The sequence below is a fragment of the Saccopteryx bilineata genome, chromosome 1, assembly GCF_036850765.1.
Source record: "Saccopteryx bilineata isolate mSacBil1 chromosome 1, mSacBil1_pri_phased_curated, whole genome shotgun sequence".
NCBI lineage: Eukaryota > Metazoa > Chordata > Mammalia > Chiroptera > Emballonuridae > Saccopteryx > Saccopteryx bilineata.
In genome coordinates, this window is record NC_089490.1 from 226,054,067 (window position 1) to 226,079,489 (window position 25,423).

At 42.7% G+C, this 25,423-nt stretch overlaps 1 protein-coding gene across 10 annotated transcripts in view; it reads left to right on the forward strand.

Annotated features, from left to right (window-relative positions):
* The first annotated feature begins 19,947 nt into the window (after positions 1-19,947).
* Positions 19,948-25,423, forward strand: part of CDC42BPA (CDC42 binding protein kinase alpha) — a 228,025-nt gene continuing 222,549 nt past the window's right edge. For 5 of the 10 annotated variants that reach the window (XM_066237016.1, XM_066236987.1, XM_066237001.1 and 2 more), the window contains exon 1: positions 19,952-21,324. In XM_066237016.1, coding sequence (XP_066093113.1) covers positions 21,147-21,324 — 178 coding nt within the window. In that variant the 5' untranslated portion in view covers positions 19,952-21,146. Of the gene's footprint in view, positions 21,325-25,423 lie in introns of all 10 variants that reach the window. The other 5 variants (XM_066237008.1, XM_066236995.1, XM_066237028.1 and 2 more) reach the window with 3 other exon arrangements.

Consider the following 25,423-nt stretch of genomic DNA (forward strand, 5'->3'; position numbering starts at 1 on the left):
ACAGAGTTGAGAAATGATAGATACGTGAATTCCAAACTGCCTTCTTGAGGTTCGCTTATCTGTCAGACCTCACCCTTACTGGACTATTGCCCTGAGACAGAGGAATTCCAAGAAGCTGGTCAGCCTGCCCCAAGAGGGAGCATTCCAGAAAGCTGAAATCCTCAAACTGCAAAAGGGAACATACCAGGACTTATGCCTCAGTATCCCTTCAGGCTCTCCCAAACACTATATAATTTGCCCCTAGTCTGTAACCAGCACTCTTCTCCCCCAGAGAAGTGCCCGGCAGGGTTTCTTTCTTCCTTTCATTAATTTTTATTTTATTTATTCATTTTAGAGAGGAGAGAGAGAGGGAGAGAGAGACAGAGACAGGGGGAGGAGCTGGAAGCATCAACTCCCGTATGTACCTTGACCAGGCAAGCCCAGGGTTTCGAACCGGCGACCTTAGCATTTCCAGGTCGACGCTTTATCCACTGCGCCACCACAGGTCAGGCTCTTTCTTCCTTTCAATAAAGCCTGTTACTCTGGTCTCTCAGACTTCCATGGATTCCAGCATTCCCCATCTCCTTCCTTCTCCCTGCACAAACTCTGCCCAAACTGGCTTCTCACTCAGCACTCCACCATCTTGGCTGCTTCTCCTGGCCTCTTCCATGTGGCCTTCTCTGCTCTCCTCGCTGGTCTCCTATAATCTCAGAAACTGAGAGAGCAAGCTCCCGGTCTGCCCCTCTTTATAGTGTAGATTCAAAACTTTTAATCCAATATACAAACAAGGAAGTCTCTGATACAAAGTCACTTATCTGAGGTGTAATAGGATTCCTCATGAGAGTGCACCACCCCACATCAAAAAGGGTGGGAAAGGCTTAGTCCTAAAATCAAGCCCCAGGCTACAAGGATCCTGCCTGCCCATAGCCCACCCCCAACACACATTAATATAATCACGCCCATCCCAAACAATCACCTGGGCAATGGGCTTCCACGTGGGCAGCGCCATCTTTAACAAAGTGAGCATAATATATTTTATCTGCCCAACAGAAATCAAAGAAGAAAGTAATTTTTCCAGGTTTAATTCAGATTTAAAAGCTTGGAATTTAGGGGGGAGAGACTTATAATCATATGAAGATACTGTAGAATTAAAGTGTAGAGAGTGAATAGTAGCTATTTCCTATCCTAGTAAAGTGAAAACTAAATAACTTAAAAGATAATTATTGTTGAGTGTTGGTCAAATAAGTTTGTAAATATGATATATGTGTTTGCTCACTTGTGATTTGTGTTGGGTGTGGGGGATGGGCTGTGGGCAGGCAGGGTCGTTGTAGCCTAGGGTTTGGTTTTAAGACTGGGCTTTTCCCCACACCCTGACTGATTGTATGATCTGGGTGGTGCCTCTCATGAGGAATCCAATTATGCCTTGGATAAGTGACTTTGTATCAGAAACTTCCTTGTTTGTATATTGGATTAAGGGTTTTTGGTTTTCTACACTATAAAGTGGGACAGACCAGGAGCTGGCTCACACAGTTCCTGCTATCACGATTGCAGGGGCTTCCCTGATCCCTTGCCCTTCATGGGAAAAGCTGGTTTTCTGCTTTTCCCTTGTCTTCTTTTGTGGTTTGCCTGTCTTGGTGAGACACCAATAAATAGGATAGCCCACCATCCTCCGACTCTGCCATTTCTTTACCATCTGCCCGAATCCAATGGGAACCTGCATATGAATGGCCGTGATGGCGGCTCCTGGCCTTACATTGAGGAACATCACTATTATAAAAGAACCCGTCTATAGCACTTTGCCGACTCACTTTCTACTGCTGTTGAACATCAAAAAACAAACTCGGAATCACAAATGAAATTTGGTTATGGTTCAGTATAAATCATCACAATTACAATGAGGGAAGGACTGTGTGTCAGTAAAAACAAGATATTAAAGATTTTATGCAAAGGAGAGTCTATACATTAAGTCAAAATTTCCTGATTTGAGAGGGATTAACCAAACAATAGAAGAAAAGCCAAAGAAAACATACACTTTATCTGTGGAGAAAATAGAAAATGCTTAGATTTCCCATGATGATGACATAAGGCAACAGGACAATGGGGTCCTTGCAAGGATCAGTTCTCACATATTCAGTTCATAACATAAAACACACAATCTATCACTCTGTTGAGGCTGCTGGCATAATTCACAGCAGACAAAAGAAATACATCCTTTGGCAACTTTTGGCTCACCATCCAGAGAGGCTGCTGTTTGATATATTTAATAAAACAGCAAAGCTTGATATTGCATTTTTATTGAGCAGAAATATCCCAAGAATACACAGAAAGAAATAAGAAAATGATTGTACTAGAAAAATTGAAGCAAGTGTGAAGACAGAGGAACAGCAAAGTAGAAAAACAATAAAGAGCAGAGTAGTTTCACATACTAAACATTTAAAGTGACTTGGAATTAGTTATATGTTGGCATTAATTTGGAAGATCATACATTCATAAATATATAATAGAACCAAGAGTCTTCCATATCTTAAAATAGGTTATTAAAATGTGCTGGGATATACCATATTGTCATGTTTAGAAACAGATCAGTACAGTAACTGTGGCTCTAGCAACTGTTTCAATAAACCCTAGAGTTTGAGCATGACAAATAAGACTACAGGAGAGAAAAGGGGATTGGGCAGGTAGAATGAGTTTCAACTGACTGTGCCTGTAGCTCTTTGGATGGTCAATAAAATGGAACTTGGAATGTGGCTCTGTAGGCTTCTTTCCACACTTGAAAGCACTGAAGTCTATTTATGTCTGCCCAGAAGAGACAAATGAAGGTCCCTTGGAGCTTAGAAGAGAGGGAGAGAGAGCAAAGGTATGTGCCTTGAAGGGAGAAAAGGGGAAAGCTGGGGTGGCAGCCTTTGGGCCCACTTAGGTTTGAGGCTGTTTGGACTTGAGTACTTAGCTAGAATTTGAGACCACAGCTCCAACCAGTGATAAGGTAACTTGCTCTATCTTTGAGCAAATATTTATCTTGGGAATCTCATGAATATGTATAGAATTTGGATATTCCTGGCTTTGTAGTCAAATAGCATTGTTAATATCACATCCTTTAGATCAGTCAGTACATATTAATGTGGCCTATCTATTATTTACAGCTGTCACCCATTTTAGATGTTTAGTGTCTATGTGCTACTGGTTGTCCTTTTGATATTCTGAATATCTTCTCTTCTTTTCTTTCCTTTTTTTTGACAGGGGCAGAGAGAGAGTCAGAGAGAGGGACAGATAGGGTCAGACAGACAGGAAGGAAAAGAGATGAGAAGCATCAATTCTTCATTGCATCACCTTAGTTGTTCATTGATTGCTTTCTCATATGTGCCTTAAAGGGGGGGGGGCTACAACAGAGTAAGTGACCTCTTGCTCAAGCCAACGACCTTGGGCTTAAGAAAGAAACCTTGGGCTTCAAGCCAGCTACCTTTCCTGCTCAAGCCAGCAACCATGGGGTCATGTCTATGATCCTATGCTCAAGCCTGCGACCCCCCGCTTAAGCTGGTGAGCCTGTGCTCAAGCCAGATGAGCCTGTGATTAAGCCGGCAACTTTGAGTTTTTGAACCTGGGTCCTTTATGTCCCAGTCCTACACTCTATCCATTGCACCATCGCCTGGTTAGCCTTTTCTCTTTTATTCTTAATACCATACTCAATGCCTTGTAAACACAATTTTTTATGATGTATGTGCCAGGTGGCAGAAACAGTCACAATTGTTCATATTTTCTTGTTTCACACCCTTTACAATGTATCTTCTTCCATGCAGATTCACTCTCTGAATCTAGGCTGGACTTGTGATTTTGCTTTGGCCAATATAATGTGGCAAAAGTGATGTTGTACCCATTCCAACCTGAGGCTGTTAGAGACCTGGTGTGTTTCTTACTTGCTCTACTGGGACTCCTGCCTTCATCCTGTAGACGAGTCCAGGCTAGTCTGCTGGAGGAGGTGAGACTATGTGGACCAGAGCTGAGTCAGCTCAGTTCTCCCAGCTGAGGCCCTAGACATGTGTGTGCAAAAGCCCACCCAGGATTGACAAAACTCATCCGTAGTTGGCCAGAGAGGCATGAGGGTACCCAGCAGAACTGCTGGCTCTAGTGTCCTGAGCTATAGAAATGATTGTGTTGAGCTACATAATTTTGAACAGGTTTGTTATGCCACAATAGCAGTTGCTAACTGGTACAATATATTATTTATTATTTACAATAAAAGTAGACTTACCAAACAATAAAGAGACTGTGAAAAGCATTATGCCCCTAACACTGGGCTCTCTAAGCAGAGGCCTTGTGATTCTTGTATTGGGCCTGTAAAAAGATCCTGGGAGAATTTTCAATTCCACCATTCCTAAAGTCTATGTTATGATAGTTTTATTCCTCTGTCAGTCTAAATGCAGATAAATGCAATTAAATACATAAATAAGACCTTTGTATGTTAGAATGAAAATATCCTAAATTAATCATAAATCTGTTGAATGTAGACTCAAAAAACCCAACTGGTCATGTAATGAGACTGTAGGCATGGTCATGGCTATATACCTTCCCACTCTTGCTGCTGGCCCTCAGGTAAATTTCTCACGTTTTTGACTTTTAGTTACATAATTAGCAAAATAGGCACAATATTCCTTGTCTATTTGAGACTTGGTGTAAGCTAATCACATATCCATTTTAAATAGCTAACTCAAAATAGACTAACTATATACAAAGTATTATCACAGGAGAATAACTTTTTCAAGGAAAATACGTTAGTAAATATATCACCTAAGGCATGACTATTCCTAAGTAAGAGTATCATTGAAGAAATAATCAGGCAAGAATACAAAGGAATCAATGATAAGTTATTAACTACTGTAAAAAAAAAAATGAAAGTTGGGTTTACACAGTAGCCTGAAGAGAAATATAAGTTATTAAAACCCATAAAAGAATAAGATAGAGGCACTGACTGACCTGTGGTGGTGCAGTGGGTAGTGCAGTGACCTGGGAGGCTGAGGTTGCAGGTTTGAAACCCTGGGCTTGTATGGTCAAGGCACATACAACAATCAATCAATGAACAACTCAAGTGAAGCAGCCACCAGTTGATATTTCTTGCAACCCCTATCCTCTTTCTCTAAAATTAATAAATAAGCCCTGGCCGGTTGGCTCAGTGGTAGAGTGTCGGCCTGGCGTGCAGAAGTCCCGGGTTCAATTCCCGGCCAGGGCACACAGGAGAAGTGCCCATCTGCTTCTCCACCCCTCCCCCTCTCCTTCCTCTCTGTCTCTCTCTTCCCCTCCCGCAGCGAGGCTCCATTGGAGCAAGGATGGCCCAGGCGCTGGGGATGGCTCCTTGGCCTCTGCCCCAGGCGCTAGAGTGGCTCTGGTCACGGCCGAGTGACGCCCCGGAGGGGCAGAGCATCGCCCCCTGGTGGGCAGAGCGTTGCCTCCTGGTGGGCGTGCCAGGTGGATCCCGGTCGGGCGCATGCGGGAGTCTGTCTGACTGTCTCTCCCCGTTTCCAGCTTCAGAAAATAAAAAAAAATAAAAAATAAAATTAATAAATAAAATCTCTAAAAAAAAAGAAAAAAGAAGGAAAGAAAGAGGCACTAATAGAGTATTCAGCTTAGTTAATAGCGAAGAGTCAAGTTTCCAGACAGATAGACTTGCTTAATCATCCTTTAGATATTAACTTTTTTCTGAAATAAAATGAATAACTTATTTGTCCATGCCACCAAATTTCATGATGTATATTTCATGATATATATGTACTTCATAAACATAAATACTTATATTCTGAGTCTCTGAGTACATGGGAGCTTAAGACCTTCAACTGCTGCATCAAAAATGTGGCCACATTGTGACTCTTATTTTGTAGGAGGGTTGTCCCTGGGAATGTTTACGCAGAGGCTGCCTGACTCCTGAATTGGGTAAGATAATGATTTTTCCAGTTCAGAAATTTCACTGCTTGTAGCTTTGAATCCTGTTCATGCGTTCCATAATTACTTATTCAGCTCCAAGTCTGCACCAGCACACTGTTAGGGACCACAAGTGCAAAGTTGAATGAGGGTAGTCCAGCGGGACCATGGGCCCTCAGAGTATCTCATTGTGGTTCCCTTTTACAACTTGGCTTTGTTCTCTCAGACAGAACTATTAAGCTGGTGAAGTTTCTCTTTATTTTGTCGCCGTGGACTTTGGTATCAGACAGACCAGGTCCCAGTCCCAGCTCTGTCACTTATTTTCTACTCCTGTTTCCTCATCTGGGGATAATATAGCTGCCTAATTCACAGGGGTGTTGTGGGGATCAAAGAACGATGTGAGAAAAGTGTTCAGAACAGACTCCGCACTAAACATTTGCTTCGATCTTTTCATTCTCGCTGCCCTTCTGAGTGTCCTATGCATAGACCCTTTCTTCATCCTTCTACCTGTCACCCATTGTCAGAAAAAATTATGTACCTGGCATTCATTCCCTCAGCCTTGGCTTTTCTCAGTAAGGCAGTTCTTCTAAATCTATATGACTGTGTTAGCGAATCTCGTGCCATGTTACTTGTCTCAAGTAATGCCCTTAACAGGAACTTGCTTCCTTGAATGGATACACTCCCCCCCCCCCCACGAGACTCGTATAACTAATAAATATTTTTTAATGTACTTTTATTTATTATTATGAATAGTTAAGGGAAAAGAAGGCAGTGGGAGGGGAAGGGAGAAAGAGGACAGAGAGATGGGAGAAGGTTAGAAAGGGGAAAGGGTGCTGAAGGGGAAGGGAAGGTAGGCAGAGAGAGGAAAGGGAGAAGGTGATAAGCAGAAATGGCTGTGGAGAGATGTATTAGCAGAGATTAGAGTGAAGGTAAAGGAGAAACTGGAAGAGAGTGGGAGAAAGCTGGAGAGAGAATTGTATGTATGCTCAAAGTTCACAGACACTGGAAGGATCTAGCATACTCTCTGGCATACAGATGGTGTTGAATGAGAGAGTGTGGAAAGAGATAGTCGGTAGACTCAGTCCATCACCACCTGATTGCTCTTTGAGCTGAGGGTGTTATACCTTGGCCATCTCTTCTAATAACTTTGTTTTAAAAGGCAAATTTGCTTTGAAACCATGGTTCATTGCACCACAATAGTTTATTATTTAACCTTCAGAGGTTCCCTCTGAATAGGATCGCCACAGCAGCCAGTTAAGGGAGAAATTATTTGCATTTTAACTCAGGGCTCAAAGTAATAAGTAACCACTCACTAATGTTCAGGTCAATCTGAGCTTTTGATTGTATCCAACCTGTGTAAGATGTTCCCCAAGTTAACCTTAACCTTAGCAATGGTCAGACTGTTGAAGGTATTAGGCATCATGGTAAGGTAGTGAGGGAGATAGTTTTAGGCAGGTGGCATCGGTCCATGGCTGTTCTAGTCCTAACCAGATGCCAGCAGTGGTGACCCTCAGACTCCACTCCAGAGAGGCCCTGAGCAGGGCAAGCTTGGCCTTACAGTGTACACTGACAACTCTACTAGGTAGCAAGATCTTGAACTAGGCCCTTGCTTCTACACCTCGAGTTTAGTGGACCCAAAGTAACATTCAGCTTCCAGACACCTCAGAGAGCTTCTACCTGACCCCTATTCTACCTGGTCAACTAGTACGTCAGGTTTTGCATCTTTGTTTTGGGTTTCTGTTTCAATTCCCTGCTGAAACTCGAGTTCTTTCTCTGTTGGCTGAGACCTGGAATCTCTCATGGGTTTCTGCCTATGTATCCTCTTCCCACATTTCTGGTAACCAATGCCACCCTAACCTAGAAGGACCATCATCATCTGTAATCCCAGCACCCACCTGACATCCATCACTGCCTCCTCCCAGAAGTGGCTCCACCCAACCCTATCCTCATGAGATTGGCCACTTGAGTATTAAATCACCCACATAAGTGTATATCTAGCCATGCTTGAATTTGGTTGTCTGCATCTCTATCCCTTCCTAGAGGGGCCTGATTCTTCTGTCCTGGCTTGCTTTTCCCACAGCATGGACATTGGCCTTTTTGTTTCTCCCTATTTGGAAAAAATCCCCTCTGTCTGCTCTGTTCTATGAATAATCTAAAGCAGGTGTCTCAAACTCACAGCCTGTGAGTTTGTGCGGCCCGAAGACTAATCCACGAAGTTCAAAATATTTTGGATAAAATTAAGTAAGCCTAGGGGCCTACTTGTATTTTTCATTTCTCTAGCATCCTAGCTAGATATTAGCTTAGTTAACAGCAGTTGTGATGCGAACTACAGTTTCTGGTCGTTTTGTGACACTGAGTAAACTGCATGTACGATTGTGCTTGTTGTATTGATTTTTTTTTTTGTTTTCAACTGCAGTGAGAAAAGTGTTGCGTAACAGTTGCCTTTTGTAGACCTAGTGCGACCCACATGCTGAGTTGAGTTTGAGACCCCTGATCTAAAGCATACCAAAAGGTATACTCTAATTCAACTTCTCAGGGAAATTTCTCTGCTTTACCACCTCCTACCAATCAACCTTCCTCTTCAAATTAAAAGGTTGTTAACAATGTTGTAATATCTTTGCTTATAATTTATATCTTTGGGGATTAGTACAATGAAGGTTGAACATCATCCACTTATACTTTTTACTCTGTCCCTGATGCAGACTTGGGGCTTGGTCAATGACTATTGATGAGTGAGTGAATGAATGAAAACAACTTAATAATGGTTTAAAAATTGGGGACAGTTGCTAGTACTTGTGAATGATTAGCTAAGGCTTTAGTGTGATAGTTAATTCTATTTTCAGTATGAAGTATTAATAAAGACAAAGTAGTAGTTTTATCACTACCTAGACTATTTATTTATTTATTTATTTTTAGACAATTTATTTTTAAGTAGAGAAAGTATTTTTCCGCAGTCATATGTGGTATCTTGCAATGCGGTCTGTCGTTAAATATATCATGCTCTTCTCATAAGGTAGGGTGACCAAAAGAACATGGATGGGTCTCAGGAAACTCTGCTCCATTGCTGTGAAAACAATCCACTAATGATCAATTATTTACATATGATAACATTATAATTATGAGAAACAGAGTTTCAAAGCACAGGGAAATCCGTTACAGTAAAGAAAAAAGACTTAATTTGTGTCTTCTAACACCACTCCCTAATATTCTCTGGCTTTTTATCCTGTCCTGTGCCTTGTTAATATCTGAAGAAGTGGTTGGAACATGTCCCAGGTTTTAGTACTTACAATTTTTATATTGTTTCCTCTGCATGAAGTTCTGCCTGTATTTTATAATGTTGGGCCTTTCTTATTTGAGGAAAGCCCCCCTTGATAGCTCAGATTTAAGTTTCTTGAATTTTCATTTCCCTTATTCTCCTGAATGCCTGCGGTGCTGCAGATACCATCTATCTGTGGATTTACTTCTCAATACTTTATTATTATTATTATTATTATTATTATTATATTTTATGGTGAGGAACATTGCTGACAGCACCTTATTTCATTTCACCTGCAAGTGCTGATGCTGCTATCCTCTGGGTCACAGAGAGGTCACAGTCTGTTCTAAAACATAATCGCTGTCTATCCCATATGACTGTGGGTTTAATTAGTCCCCCATACTGGTGTGGAAGCACTGAATCTTATTGCTGAGTGGAGCCTGGAGAGTGCATCTGTTCTTGTTCCCTTACCTTCTGGCAGGTGGATTCCAAACTAGTCAGGAGAGATGACTGATGAAATTGAATTGAAATGATCATTTTTAAGATCTTCAGAGGGCCCTGGCCGGTTGGCTCAGCGGTAGAGCGTCGGCCTGGCGTGCGGGGGACCCAGGTTCGATTCCCGGCCAGGGCACATAGGAGAAGCACCCATTTGCTTCTCCACCACCCCTCTCCTTCCTTTCTGTCTCTCTCTTCCCCTCCTGCAGCCAAGGCTCCATTGGAGTAAAGATGGCCCGGGCGCTGGGGATGGCTCCTTGGCCTCTGCCTCAGGCGCTAGAGTGGCTCTGGTAGTGGCAGAGTGACCCCCCGGAGGGGCAGAGCATCGCCCCCTGGTGGGCAGAGCATCGCCCCTCGTGGGCAGAGCATCGCCCCTGGTGGGTGTGCCGGGTGGATCCCGGTCGGGCGCATGAGGGAGTCTGTCTGACTGGCTCTCCCCGTTTCCAGCTTCAGAAAAATACAAAAGAAAGAAAGAAAAAAAGATCTTCAGAGATTGCAGCGTCACAATATCTCTTTGTGTCTGATCTTAGGGTTTACCATCCTGATAATTAAGAGTTTCTCTTTTTGTCTACATGAAATAAATCCCATTTTAATAAAGCTGTTGTTCTCTTTGATTTTTCTCTTTATATAGAAGACAATTGACCAATACTCCTGTAAGAGAATGTCTTCTATGCTTCAAGGTAATACTGAAACCATTTTAGTCCCCCCCCCCTTTTTTTTTGGTTAGGCAATAGACCCTAGTCTAATTATTAATCACTTAACTGATACTAATTTCTCTTAGTTTTCTAAAAGGTAGATTAGCAAAGCATGTTAGCATGCAGGCTTTGGAAAGAGTCTCACTTGGGTTGAAACCCTGACCTTACTACCTATTGGCTTTATGACCTCGGCAAAGTTACTTGACGTATCTAGTCCTTAGTTTTTCTATATAAACATGTTACAAACTGAATGTTTGTATTTCCACAAAATTTATATGGTGAAACCCTAACCTCCAATGTGATAATATTAGGAGGTGGAACCTTTGGGTGGTGATTATGAGGGTGGAGCCCTCATCAATGTGATTAGTGCCCTTGCATGAAAAGACCTAAGATGCCTGACCTGTGGTGGCACAATGGATAAAGTGTCAACCTGGAATGCTGAGGTTGCCAGTTTGGAACCCTGGGCTTGCCTCATTCTGAACTGCTTCCTGCTCTTCCTCACCTTCTCTTTCTTTCTTTCTCTCCTCTCAAAAATGAATACAGTCTTAAAAAAAAGAAGAAGAAGAGACCTAAGAGACCTTGCTTTCCCTCCCTCTGCTTTCTGCCATGTGAAGATACTATGAGAAGAAAGACCATCTGCAAACCAGGAAGGGTGCCCTGACCATGAACCAGATTGGCCAGCACCTTGATCTAGACCTCTCCAACCTCCGTAACTATGAGAAATAAATGTTTCTTGTTTAAGCCACCAAGTCTATGGTAATTTGCTACAGCAGCTGAATTGAAGACAGAAAATAATAATAGTTTCTATCATATAGGGTTGTTAAGAGGCTTCAGTGATTCTTAGTCCTTAATTTGGTGCTTGACATAGAAGTTGGTCAATGTTAGCTGTTATTTGCTCCTTGACGGCCATTGAGCAACAAAGGACACTGCTATCATACCCCGTTTTCTCGAACTTAACAATTTGTCTAAATTTTTTTCTCTAATGTTTAAATTTTGCCAATCAACCATCCATCTTTCTTGGAGAAAAATGTCTTTGTTATTTTATGCTTTAGGAGTTTGCGGGGTTGTACTGTTAGGATGGTAGGACTCTAGAGACCACTTTCTTGGGACACTTGACATAACTGTCATCAGTGAGGTCCTGGAGAGGTGGTGGCATTACTATCTTCTCATGAAAATATATCTTATTAGTCAGCTCCACACGGGGCCTCTTTTCTTAGGAAAAAAAGCCTTTTGCCTGACCAGGCGGTAGCACAGTGGATAGAGCGTCGGACTGGGATGTAGAAGGACCCAGGTTTGAGACCCCGAGGTCGCCAGCTTGAGCACGGGCTCATCTGGTTTGAGCAAAAAGCTCACCAGCTTGGACCCAAGGTCACTGGCTGGAGCAAGGGATTACTCAGTCTGCTGAAGGCCCGTGGTCAAGGCACATAAGAGAAAGCAATCAATGAACAAGTAAGGGAGGGGGCGGGAACCTATGATTTGCGAGCCAGATGTGGCTCTTTTGATGGCTGAATCTGGCTCGCAGACAAATCTTTAATAAAAAAATAATAACATTAAAAATATAAAACAGGCCCTGGCCGGTTGGCTCAGCGGTAGAGCGTCGGCCTGGCGTGCGGGGGACCCAGGTTCGATTCCCGGCCAGGGCACATAGGAGAAGCGCCCATTTGCTTCTCCACCCCCCTCCTTCCTCTCTGTCTCTCTCTTCCCCTCCCGCAGCCAAGGCTCCATTGGAGCAAAGATGGCCCGGGCGCTAGGGATGGCTCCTTGGCCTCTGCCCCAGGCGCTAGAGTGGCTCTGGTCGCGGCAAGGCGACGCCCCAGAGAGGCAGAGCATCGCCCCCTGGTGGGCAGAGCGTTGCCCCTGGTGGGCATGCCGGGTGGATCCCGGTCAGGTGCATACGGGAGTCTGTCTGACTGTCTCTCCCCGTTTCCAACTTCAGAAAAAAAAAAAAAAAAAAAAAAAAAAAAAAAAATATATATATATATATATATATATATATATATATATATATATATATATAAACATTCTCATGTATTACAATCCATTCATTTCCTACCACTCATGTTCATGGCTGCAGGTGGCTGGAGCCAATCACAGCTGTCCTCTGGGGCAGTACCAAATTTTTATTGGATAATGCATAACGTACACGGCTCTGTTGTATGGCTCTCATGGAATTACATTTTAAAATATGTGGTGTTCATGGCTCTCTCAGCCAAAAAGTTTCCCGACCCCTGAACTAAGGTGTTGCAACGAAAAACTGATGATTGATGCTTCTTATCTCTCTCCGTTCCTGTCTGTCTGTCTCTATCTATCCCTCACTCTGACTCTCTCTCTCTCTGTCCCTGTAAAAAAAAAGAAAAAAAGCCTTTTGGCTTCCTCCTCCTCTTCCTTCCTCTTCCTTTTCCTCTTTCTTCCTCTTCCTCTTCCTCCTCTTCTTCCTTCTTCCTCCTCTTTCCCTTCCTCCTCCTTCCCCTCCTTCTGCTCTTCTTCCTCCTCCTCCTCTTCCTCTTCCTTCCTGTTCCTCTTCTTCTTCTTCTCTTTTGAGAGAGGCAGGAGAGAGAGAGAGACGGGAACTTTGGGGAAGAGGCAGCACTGCCCCTAGTTAGCTGAGAGAATTTACATGATATAGACAAATCCAGGAGCAAGTAGAGTCTGGTCTCTTTTACTAAGTGGTGGGCTAATGCTTCAGCATTTCTACTTTCATGAAGCTTACATTTTAGTGGAGAGATTCAGGCAATAAAAAAACGTGCAAGGAAACAACAACCAAAACCCTATTGGCATAATGCCATGTAGACACATTATGAAAAAGCAGGATAAATGGATCAAGAACGGCAGGATGGAGGGCTGCCGATTATAATAGCTTGCCCAGGAAATGCCTCTCTGATGAAGTGTTTGAGCAGAGGCTTGAATGGAGTGTGTGTGTGTGGGTGTTGTGTGGATATATGGTGGAAGAATGTTCCAGGCAGGAGGAATAGCAAGTTGTAAGGACTGTGAGACAGGACTGTGTAGTGTCTGAGAAAAGACACAGGGGATCCTGCGTTGGAACACAGGGATTTGGAGAATGAGGAGTGGTAGGAGATGAAATCAGAGAGGTAGTTAGTCAGGGACCTTGTAGGCTATGGTAGGGTTCTGGTTTTTATTCTAAGTATAATGGGCAGCAATTGGGAGGATCTGAGCTGGGATGCGAAGGCAGCAGTGAGGTGGTAAGAAAGAATATTTTGAATTTTACTCCTGCTTTTACGCTAAAATAGGCAGTGTTTGCTCAGAGACTGGTCATGCTGGATTAGAGAAAGTGAGGGTTTGGGTTGATGCCAAGGAGCTGGGTAAATGAAGGTGACATTTACTGAGCTGGAGAACTCGGGAGAAGGTTCATGGATTCGTTTTTGGAGGGTCAGGTTAAAGACTTCTATTTTGAACACATTGCCTTTAAACAAGGGTCAAGTAGGCAGTTAGAAAGATAAGTCTGGAGTTCAGGGGAAAGGTTCAGATCAAAACATAAATTTGGAAGTTATCAACATTTCTATATTATTCCTGCTAATACTTCTGCATAACAAATTACCTCACAATCTAGCAGCTTAACTCATTTTATTAGGTTCATGGATGCTGTGCATCAGAAATTTGGAAAAGGTATTGTAATGAGAGCTTGTCTCTGCTCCATGCGACTGGGGCCTCAGCTGCAAAGACTTCTGAGTCTTGGCTGGGGTGACTTGAGAGCTGGGGGCTGCAATCATCTGGGGGCATCTTCAGTTGCATGTTTGGCAGTAGAAGTTGACTGAGTGTGGCTCCTTTATATGGCTGGGCTCCCTCTTAGCATGGCAGCCTTGAGACCATCAAAGTTGTTATAACAGTTGAACCTCTTATATGGCAGTGCAAGGTTCTGGTGACCATTTTTCAGCAGACAAGGCGAGCCTGCACGGCCTTTTATGGTTCAGCCTGGGAAGTTAAAAAGTTTTGCTGCATTTTATTGTTACCAGTGAGTCACTAAGATTGGACTGTGTTCCAGGGAAGGGAATAAAGAGTCAGCCTTTCAATGAGAGGAGTGTTGAAAAATTTGTGATGTTTTCCAAATCATCCTATATAACATTTGAATCCTTAAGACTGATTGAAATCACCCGAGGAATGGGCTTAGCTAGACAAGTGAAAAGGTTCAAAGACTGAACCGTGGAGTACTCTGAAGTTTTAGAGATCTGAAAGATGAGGAGGGCCTAGCAAAGAAGGCTGACAAGGAGTGGCTAGTGAGGTAGCAAGAAATCAGGAGAGTGCAGTGTTTCAGGTGAAGAGAAGTGCTTCAATCAAGAGGGTTGATCAGTGTTATCAAATACTGCAAAAAGGTCAAATGATATGGGGACTGAGGATTGACGGTTGGCTTTGGTAATGTGGAAGTCACTGGTAACCTTGGCGGGGGAGAGTTCCAGAGTGTGTGTAACTGGATTCTTTACCTCTCACTTCTTTGGCTTCCAGTCCCTAAGTCCTGGCTATGTCCCCTCCAGCCCTACATCAGGATTAAGAGGAACACATTGACTTAACTGGCTTGGTTTTTGTCACCACACGTAACCAGGGAGGCTTTTGCCAAATGTTTCAATGCTGATGGAATTTATGAGAATGTTACCTTTCTTTTATTGTTCACAGCCACTATCTAGCTGCAGTAGAGGACAACCTCTCTATTATAATAGTTGACCCTACATATGTTTTTGAAAATTTCACATATGGTAGAGCTTGCATATGTAGAGCTTTAATAGAGATTTAAAAATAAGACAAGATGGACAAAATCCATTGCTAAGCAAGTGACTATGAGTCTGTGAACCTAAGTCTGTTTATCTAAGTAAACCTGTTCTAGATAAAAGGGGTTTGTTTGGATGGTTTCTTTAACCTTTTGGAGGGGTTAAAAAAAAGCAAAATAAATATGAAGAAGGAGTGAAAATCTCTCCTATGTTAAAACCAAGCTACTTCAAAATCTACCGAATGGTCGGTCAGAGATAAAACATTTGTTTTAATGATTTTTTGAAAAATTCTTTGGGTAAAACTGAAACTGGGTTGATGATATGTATGCCAATCCTTGGCCAGTCTGCCTTGAAGCCGCTCCACACCCCGGCCTGCTCAGCTGTGTATCTTGGGGGACAATGCATGCTGGCTCTCCCAAGCTCTGCGTTAGTGGCCAACGATGGAAGAGTCACAGTAAGGGGACTCCCTGCCCTTTCTTATCTGGGGCAGCCTCCCTAGCAGGCCCTGTGCCACCTCTGTGGCTCCAGCTCCCACCAGCCTCAGTCAGGGGCTGAGACAGCAGCTGTCACTGATCACCTCACTCTCCCTAGTCTGTTTGCTCAGCTCTTCCTTCATCTGTGCAGCCATTTTCCAGATTTAAGGTTTCTCTGGTTTGAATGGCCAGGTGATTTCTGTTTTTCTGGGTGGATCCTGACACATCATATGTGGGGTTTCCTCTTCTTCCCTGATATCAATTAATTTCTCATGCCCAAATATTTGAATTAACAGCTACATCCCACTGCTTCCTTGTTATAACAGGAGGGAGAGGTTGGGTTTACGGAATTTCATAGATCTTTCAGACCTCACGTGTATGATGGCTAAAACCTTTGGCCCAGCCCTGGCCAGTCACCTCAGTCTGTTAGAGCATTGCCCCAAAACAACAAGGTTGTGGATTCAATCCCCAGTCAGGGCACACATGGGAAGCAAACAGTGAATGCCCAACTAAATGGAACAACAAAATTGCATGTTTCCCCTCTCTCTCCCCTCCCCCTCTGTCTAAAAATCAAACAATCAATCAATTAAAAAATTAAGCCTTGGCAGGATAGCTTGGTTGGTTGGAGCTTCATCCTGAAGTACAGAGGCTGCTGGTTCGATCTCCTGGTCAGAGCATACACAGGAACAACTCGATGTTCCCATCTCTCTGTCTCTTTCCTCTTGTCTCTCTCTAAAAAACCCCAAAAAACAAACGAACAAACTCTTTGACTCTGGCTGGGAACAAGGTTGGTGTTATTTACTAGCTATGTGGTCATTTCTAAATTCTCTAAGCCCTCTAAACCTCATCCTCATCTATGGTATGGAGATGATAATTTTTCTAGTTCATGTGGTTATGATATTATAATTGAATAGAAGACTGTGTTAAGTACTCCAAGTACCCAGGACAGTATGTATACCCTGTAAATGTTCTGTGAAGAAAGTAATTATTAATTACAAAGTCTCCTTTTTCTTAAAAATTTCTTAAAATTGATTTTAGAGAGGGAGACAGAAACAGAGAGACATCGATTCATTGTTCTCCCTATTTATGCATTAATTGGTTGTTTCTTGTATGTGCCCTGACCTGGGATGGAACCCACAACCTTTGTGTATGGGGATGATGCTTAACCAACTGAGCTACCCAGCCTAGGGCCCAAAGTCCTCTTTTGCCATAAATAAGCTTTTTCAGTTGGCATTACTCATGTCAAAAGCCAGACTTGAAGTAAGGACAAGGGTTTGCTGGCATTTTATCTGCAGAGGGTACTGAATCAAGTCACTCATTTGTATGTGCTAGCTGAGCTGAAAGGGGATGTGGTAAAATATTCTCATGAAACAGCACACAAAGTCCTGCTGGGGCATTCACCTTGCTTTTGGCCCTGTTCTCCAACATTGAACCTATAGTTGTTCTGGAGTAGGACACAACAAGGTAGAAGTGGGGCAGGTTGTTATAAATATTAATTGATGGATCGATCCTCCTTGCTATTAGGCCAGAAGTAGAGAATTAGATGAAAAGAACTTGCATTGAAGACTTGCCTTAAGTACTCCTGTGTGGTCTGATCCTTTTCGCTCTCCTTTCTTTATATCTTCTCCTGTCCTCTTTTGTTTCTGAAAAGTCAGAATAATTTCCAGCACCCTCATAAAACTTTATGATTGTTTCAAACGAATTGTGTTTTCAGTGGTATAACTCTACTCTCCAGGTCCCCAAGTAGATTTTCACAAAGGAAGCCTTCTTCCAGGCTCTTTTCCTAAAGAACACCCTGCCACGCAGCACTGTGGGGCAACAGGGTTGCACCTTTCTTTGGCTTAAGACCAGTTTCATTAACAAGCATGTTCACACTTCAACCGGAACATTTAAAATAACACCTGCACCATGTGTTTTAGTGTCTAGTTAATTATTAAGCCTCTGAGCTTGAATTATTCAAGCAAAATTGACTGGGTTCAACCTTCTTCCTTCTCTTTGTGTATTTTTTTAAAAAAAATAAAAATAAGTTCTCCCCTCTACTCTAAACAATGTGGTAAAGGGTTATTATGAAAATATCAATACTCTGGACTGTGGGTGGTACCTAAGTCTAACAAATATGTAAAGAAAGGACTGGCAGGTGATTCTTTTGTTAAGAAATGTATCTAAATTTTATATAGTGTATTTCCATTGTTAATTAGCGCTTATGGAGACCTAATATGTTTTAGGATTTCTCTTTTAAACTCTTTTTTTTATAGTTCTTTACAAGTTGGGTAACTAGCTATCTTAAAGCCAGTTCTGTGGTGTAACAGCAGAAGAAACTGCTTCTTTGCTACTCTAACTCATGGTCAAATTAAAGTGTTAAAATGTCTTGGCTTCACTATTAAAACCTACAGCATTGAAAAATATTTGTTGACTTGAGAAGATGTTCATAATATATTGCTAAATGAAAACAGGAGGCTATAAAACTATTTTATTGTATCATTTTCTTAAAATGCATAAAAAAGACTTGAATAATGAACACCAAAATATTAATGATTATCTGTGTTAGGATTAAACTTTCCTGTCTGCTGTTCTAGTACCTTTATAATTAGACAACACAGATACAAAGACATCATGGCTAGAAATGATTAATCTTCTGCCTGAGTCTAAGTATCAATCATGTGTCAGGAGCACATTGGAAATAATGCTGTCCTTATTTAAGCCAGGCAAGTGTCAACTTGGCAAGTGTAGATTTCGCAAAAAAAAAAAAAAAAAAAGGCATTATTGTGAATCGTAGCAACTTGAATGATTTGTTAGTCTTCATTTTTAGACTTCATTTCTAGACCTTCATTGCTAGTTCTTTCTCAGCTTGCATATTATCAAGATGTGAAGGCGCTGGCCAGTTGGCTAAGTGGTAGAGTGTCGGCCTGGCGTGCAGAAGTCCTGGGTTCGATTCCCGGCCAGGGCACACAGGAGAAGCGCCCATCTGCTTCTCCACCCCTCCCCCTCTCCTTCCTCTCTGTCTCTCTCTTCCCCTCCCAAAGCCGAGGCTCTATTGGAGCAAAGATGTCTATTGGAGCAAAGATGGCCCGGGCGCTGGGGATGGCTCCTTGGCCTCTGCCCCAGACGCTAGAGTGGCTCTGGTTGCAACAGAGCGACGCCCCGGAGGGGCAGAGCATTGCCCCCTGGTGGGCAGAGCATCGCCCCTGGTGGGCGTGCTGGGTGGATCCCGGGCGGGCGCATGAGGGAGTCTGTCTGACTGTCTCTTCCAGTTTCCAGCTTCAGAAAAATACAAAAAAAAAAAAAAAAGTGAAAAGATGCAATTGTGGGCATTAGCATAGAAAACATAACTGCCTGCAGGTATTGTTAAGGACTAGAACATACAGCAATTGTATTTTGGAGAAAGATTAAGGAGATACCAATTGAGAGGAAGAAACAAATGCAGTGACCCAGTTTAGAACTACATTGAAATATGGGACGTTCCACGAGAAATCTGTAAGAGAGCCTTCTAAGGCCAAGATGCGAAAAACCTGGAAGGCCTTAAATGCATCAGGGGCGGTACGCTATTGAATAATTTGCCTTTGCTGCCCAGTTTCTGCACCATACCATTGGGTTACATATGTGCGCGCGCGCGAACGGGATGCGGGTTTGCTCCTAGTGGTGAACTGTCTGGACTCCCATCAGCTGAATCCCCTGTAGGTGGTAACCCTGGCTGGGGATAAAGGGTAGCAACAGTTCCGGAGAAGAAAACACTGTGCTCCAAATAGGGAAACTTTTGGGAATAGAGATGGGGAATTCTATCCTTTGCCTTCACACACTCATGACTTGGATGGTAGCGCATACAAGTCTGTCATTGTATTTGTCCTAGGAAATGACACAAGCGGTGTAATTAGACACCCAGGAAATAATTACTCCGGAGTGCCTGAGAACTGAATTTGGGGGGCGAGCAGGTAAGGGGCGGCCAGAGGCACTTTTACAGCTCTGCCGGGAGCATGAAGCCGTCGGTCTCTGGGGTCGCTTAACAAGCGTGCCGGGCAGGTGGTGCCACTGAGGACGGTGAAGAAGCCCTGATTTGCGACCCACAGGAGAAGCCTCGGAAACCGGGGAAAGTGGCGAGGCGGTGGCGCAGTTCCCTGCCCGCGCCGGGTCCTCCGCCGGCCTTTCCTCCCCAGTCCTCCAGTATCCCTGCATTCCACGTTGCGGCAGCGGCAGCCTCGCCTGCCGAGGCCGTCCCCACCCTCCCTTCAGGGTGTTGCTGCCGCCCGCGCCCCTTCCAGGGCCTCGGCTCCGCTCAGCGCGGCCGCAGGCCGACCTGCGGGCTCGGGCGGGGGCGGGGCGGGCGCGCGCGCGGGGGGCGCGGGCCGCCATATTGGATCGCACTCGGCGCGAGCTTCGCCTGCGTGCGGTGGGGACGGGGAGCCTCGCGGAGCCCAGGGCGCGGGCGCGAGAGGACCGGGAGGGGCGGGAGGGAAAGGAAGGGAGTGGCTGCGAGCCGGGCTGCGGCAGCCTCTGCTTTCCTCACCCGCGGCACCAGTCCCTCCTCCGGCACCTCGGCCGCCTCCCTCCTCGCCGCGGAAAGATGCCCTTAACCCAGGGGTGTGAACAAGGGGGAGAAGTAGCTGCCGGAGCCGCCCGCACCGCCGCCGCAGCTGCTGCCGTCCGTGTCCTTTGAATCCCGAAGAGCACCCCCTCTCCGGGGCGTCGGGAGCCTCGGGGGCTGCCGCGGTGCGGGTGCGGGAAGACCGGGCTCCGTGCCCGGAGCGGCCCAAGCCGGCCGACCAGCGACCACCGACATGGAGCGGGCGCGGCCGGCCAAGTAGCCGCTGCTCCCGGCGCCCAGTGCCGCCCGCAGCCGCGTTTCCAGCACCGGCCGCGCCGCCAGCCAGGCCCCTGGGAGAAGCCGAGAGAAAAATGAAGAGTTTGCCTCCGAATCCGTTGGAAATGGGACTAACTGCAGAGCCTTAAAAAGCAGAGGTCGGGAGGAGAAAGGAGAAGCCTCCTCCGGACAAGACTTGGCGTGCTCCGGGCCGTGGAGCTGCTTCAGGGACTCGCCCCCTCCCTTCCCGTTGGAGAGATTGCCGCTGATGCATCATCCAAGCGGTGGTTGGGAGGATTTGCAGCCGAGTTTTTGGTTTCCCTCCCCCTTACATACATTCTGGCTTTTTCCTCCCTTTTCTGTTTTCCTTCTTCCTGGGAAGTGAATTGCTGATGCAAATCAGACTTAATTCATTAATGATGCAACCGGATTCGTTTCAGGATTATGTTGCACGAATTGAATTTTGAATGAAGGAGAAGAGTCCCCCCTTTCCTTAAAGAAGTGTTGACTCTTTGGTTCGGTGTACTTTTAATTATTATTTTATTTAAATATAGGGCTTAATTGTATTCTTTTAATATGTATCAAAAATATTTTTATGGTAATTATCCCTTAAATATATATGTATATGTGCGAAATTGAAGACGCTTCAGTTAAGTGAGGGTTCCGGTGTGTTGGATGTTTAATTCAGTACTGGCATTGCATGACAGTTGTTTGAATAACAAGTGGTTTGTTTTTAAAACCACACCTTTTAAAATTTAAGTTCAAAGAATCATTGTAGAAGTCGTTAATAATAATTTAAAGGAAAACCTAGCAGAAACCGAAGCCAACATGTCTGGAGAAGTGCGTTTGAGGCAGTTGGAGCAGTTTATTTTGGATGGGCCGGCACAGACCAATGGGCAGTGCTTCAGTGTGGAAACGTTACTGGATATACTCATCTGCCTTTATGATGAATGCAGTAATTCTCCGCTGAGAAGAGAGAAGAACATTCTTGAATACCTAGAATGGGGTAAGTTTGTATTTTTTAAAATTCTCTTTAGCTTGGCATTGTGATTTGTTATAGTTAACATGAGTAAACTAATGAGTATATAAACATGCAATATACAGTACAATATATAATATAGTGTATATGTTACTAGTATGTGATATATGGGTGTGTGTGTGTGTGTGTGTGTGTGTGTATATATATATATATATATATATATATGAATAGACACCAATATTTATTTTGCTAGTTTTGGTAAATATTTTCCTAAGAGTACAATCAGTCTACTCAATTGTTGCCACGGTTTAATGTGGAACTTACAAGAAAGAACTTGTGTTGTTAGGTCATCAGAACAAGTTTTTGAATAATTCTGTGATGGGCAAAAATGGATGCTTACTGGTGGTATAATAGATATTCAATGGAAACATATTTATTAGTGGAAACATTCCTTCCCAGACTTTGGAAATTACTCTGGAATAGGAGGAGATATTAAAATATGTCAACAGGAACTTGAAGGCTGTTATCAGTGGATTTTATTTCATCTCCATTTAGAACAAGCAAAGGAGCTATTAAACATGGACTTTCCGTAAATTGTCGTGTTTGTAAGATAACATAACAAATGTTTAAAGATTTTGTGGTAGTAGTTGGAGAGAATGTTTGGAAGCAGCTCCTGCTTGAAAATTTGATTTACTCAACATTTAATTCAGATCCAAAATGGTTCGAGTTTTGTCTTCATTCTCCCTGAATATAGATGTGATTTTGAAGACCGTCTGTAGGGCAGTAGATCATTGATGAGAGCAGACTCTCCCATGCGACCTTCAAGCTTGAAGGCTTGGCTTGTAGTTCTGTGTCCAATATTACAAGTCCATTCCGACATCCAGCTGTTCTGTGTTGGAAGAATACACATCATCACCCACACCTGTATTGGTACATTGACTTTTGAAGGATATTATCCAAAGTAGTACTCTCTTTTGTACCTTTGTAATACTAATAATTTTAATTTGTTGGAAAGTTTTGATACTAATATGCTTTTGTTCCCAAGTAAGCTTTATTTTCCTGAAGTATAAATCAGTAGTGATTTTTAAAAATATTTATTAAAAATTAGTTTGTCAGGTAAATTACTTATTATATAGATGTGTGTGTGTGTGTGTGTGTGTGTCCATGTGAACAGGATGGAAACCAGACTCTTACTGGGAATTCAAAAACATTTTTCAAGTGACTTCTTTCTTAAGCGTGAGACAGTTTTGACTTTGGTACTGGTTTAGTATGTTTTTTATTTTTATATGTAGAGGAAAGTATTATATCAATCTTATGTAGTTTTACATCCTGTGTTTTACAAATTTAGAAATATTTTAGTGGGTTTTTGGTGCTTCTATTATAGAATTAGTTTCAGTTCTTGAATTATGGTTCAAGAATTCACTCTAGTCTGTGATTATGATTGTCATTTAACCTCTATTCTTTCTTATCTGCAAAATGATGGGAGAACTCTTTTTTATGTACCAGTAGTAAATGAAATTTAAAAATTATAAGAAAATCATATGCTCAATGCTTTTTGGTATTAAGAGTTTACATAGTTTTATGCTCTGAGATACTTTGCTGTATAGTATTATCAGTATCTATTTTCTGCTAAATATGTTGCCTTGGGCTTTGTTTCTTACACATATATTTTTTTAAAAAATCCCTGTTTATACATATTTAATTTAAGCCAAACAAGCCAAAAGTCAAATACACATTGTTTTTATTAATATATTTTAAATAATTTCAACCCAGGGACTTTTCACAATTTAAAACAAATTAAGTTTTTGTAGTTTCATATTTTGTCTTTTTAGAAGTCTGATACAAATAACAAAAATGTATAGTCTTTTAAGTAAATTTCTATTGTGTTTCTCAGTGATAGAAAACAAGAGACTAGAATTTGTGAGAAATTATTTTGCTCACCTTGGGACTGGGCAATGTCTCTTAAGTGTCAGGCATTTTTAACTTTGGAATATGAGGACTGGAAATTGGGAGTTATCAACTATAGAAGTTTGGGTCAAGAGTAACAAAAGAAATGTAAGAATGAGCCCTGGCCGTTTGGCTCAGTGGTAGAGCGTCAGCCTGGCATGCAGAAGTCCCAGGTTCGATTCCCGGCCAGGGCACACAGGAGCCATCTGCTTCTCCACCCCTCCCCCTCTCCTTCCTCTCTGTCCCCCCCCCCCCCCCCCCCCCCCCCCCCCCCCCCCGCAGCCGAGGCTCCATTGAGGCAAAGTTGGCCCAGGCGCTGGGGATGGCTCCTTGGCCTCTGCCCCAGGCGCTAGAGTGGCTCTGGTCTCAACAGAGCGACCCCCCCGGAGGGGCAGAGCGTCGCCCCCTGGTGGGCGTGCCGGGTGGATCCCGGTCGGGCGCATGTGGGAGTCTGTGACTGTCTCCCCGTTTCCAGCTTTGGAAAAATACAAAAAAAAAAAAAAAAAAAAAAAAGAAATGTAAGAATGGAGAGACTTCATTAAGGGCATAGGTCAGTCACTTTTAAATTTGTATTTTTTCCAGTTATATCCAGTATAACTTGAAAGACTATGCTTTGTCTCCTTTGTTTTTTAAGTTGTTGAAATGATTATGGTTTGTATGTTCATAAAATTAGAGTTTTGATATCAGTAGTGTAACTAGAATAAGTTACAGGAGAGTTGTAGAAGTAAAAATAACATACATTATAAGCTAATTTTCTGTTAATAGTTAGATGAATGAATTATTTATTGAATTGGCTACCCTCTACTTTGATACGGGAAATTGGAATTCTAGGTAATCTTTACCAATTTACTTTAAAAAATAGATACCAGATAGTATTTCTCAGTACGAAAGAAACATCCTAGCAATATGTACTGTACATAACTGGTTTTCGATGCTTCTTTAATCTTCAACTTTGTAGCATTTTAAAATTAACCTTAAATAACTAATTTTATAGCTTATAAACGATTAATAAAATTGTTATTAGAGTATGTCAGCAGGTATTGTGGTTTAAACTTTTCCTTCCTTTAGTGTGGTTTTAAAGATTATTCACATTTTTTTCATGTGTGGGTCAATAAGTGAGGTGATGATAGCTTGATTAGAAGGATCTGAATCTTTCTAGGATACTTGTTCTTCACTTCTGCTGTCCCTCATGATTAGCTTTTGCTGAGTAGAATTTTTTATTTTTTATTTTTTTTACAACTCTTTTTTTTTTTTTTTTTACACAGAGAGAGAGTCAGAGAGGGATATAGACAGGGACAGACAGACAGGAACGGAGAGATGAGAAGCATCAATCATTAGTTTTTCGTTGCACATTGCGATACCTTAGTTATTCATTGACTGTTTTCTCATATGTGCCTTGACCACAGGCCTTCAGCAGCCCGAGTAAACCCTTGCTCTAGCCAGAGACCTTGGGTCCAAGCTGGTGAGCTTTGCTCAAACCAGATGAGCCCGCGTTCAAGCTGGCGACCTTGGGGTCTTGAACCTGGGTCCTCGGCATCCCAGTCCCACGCTCTATCTACTGCGCCACCGCCTGGTCAGCTTGCTGAGTAGAATTTATTAATCATACTAAATTGTCAACATTTCCATTTAATACAGATGATTAAGGTTATTTTTATTTAAACCCTCAATCTTTATAAATGCCATCAGAAATATAGGTTGGGCATTTCTTTTATACTAGCCACCTCATAGTCTATCTAAGAACAGTAGTGAATAAGTACAGTGACTTAACACAGTGCTGGCACATGGTAGGGATATGTTCGCTAAGCGGTGGCTGTTATTTTTCCATTTCTATTTTTAAGAATCTGTTGCTCTATGAGTAAGAAAGGGATGTCAAGATTAACACTGAGGGTTTTAGGAATTTATTGCGTGTGAAAATGTATGGCATACCTTAGCATAGTAGTGTAGAAACAAGAATCATAAAATGTTGCAAATTTTATGAAATGTCCCATAATTTCTAGGACTTCATTAATATTACATAGTAAGCCCAGATTACTTTACAGTAAAATGACTGAATCTGGAACAAATTAATATTTTATTGTACTATGGTAGTAAAAAAATTTCTTCCAAATCCTTTTCTCTTTTGGTACATAATTATTGACAGTGTGTGATATATGTAGCTCATTGTTTTTCATCCTCTTGG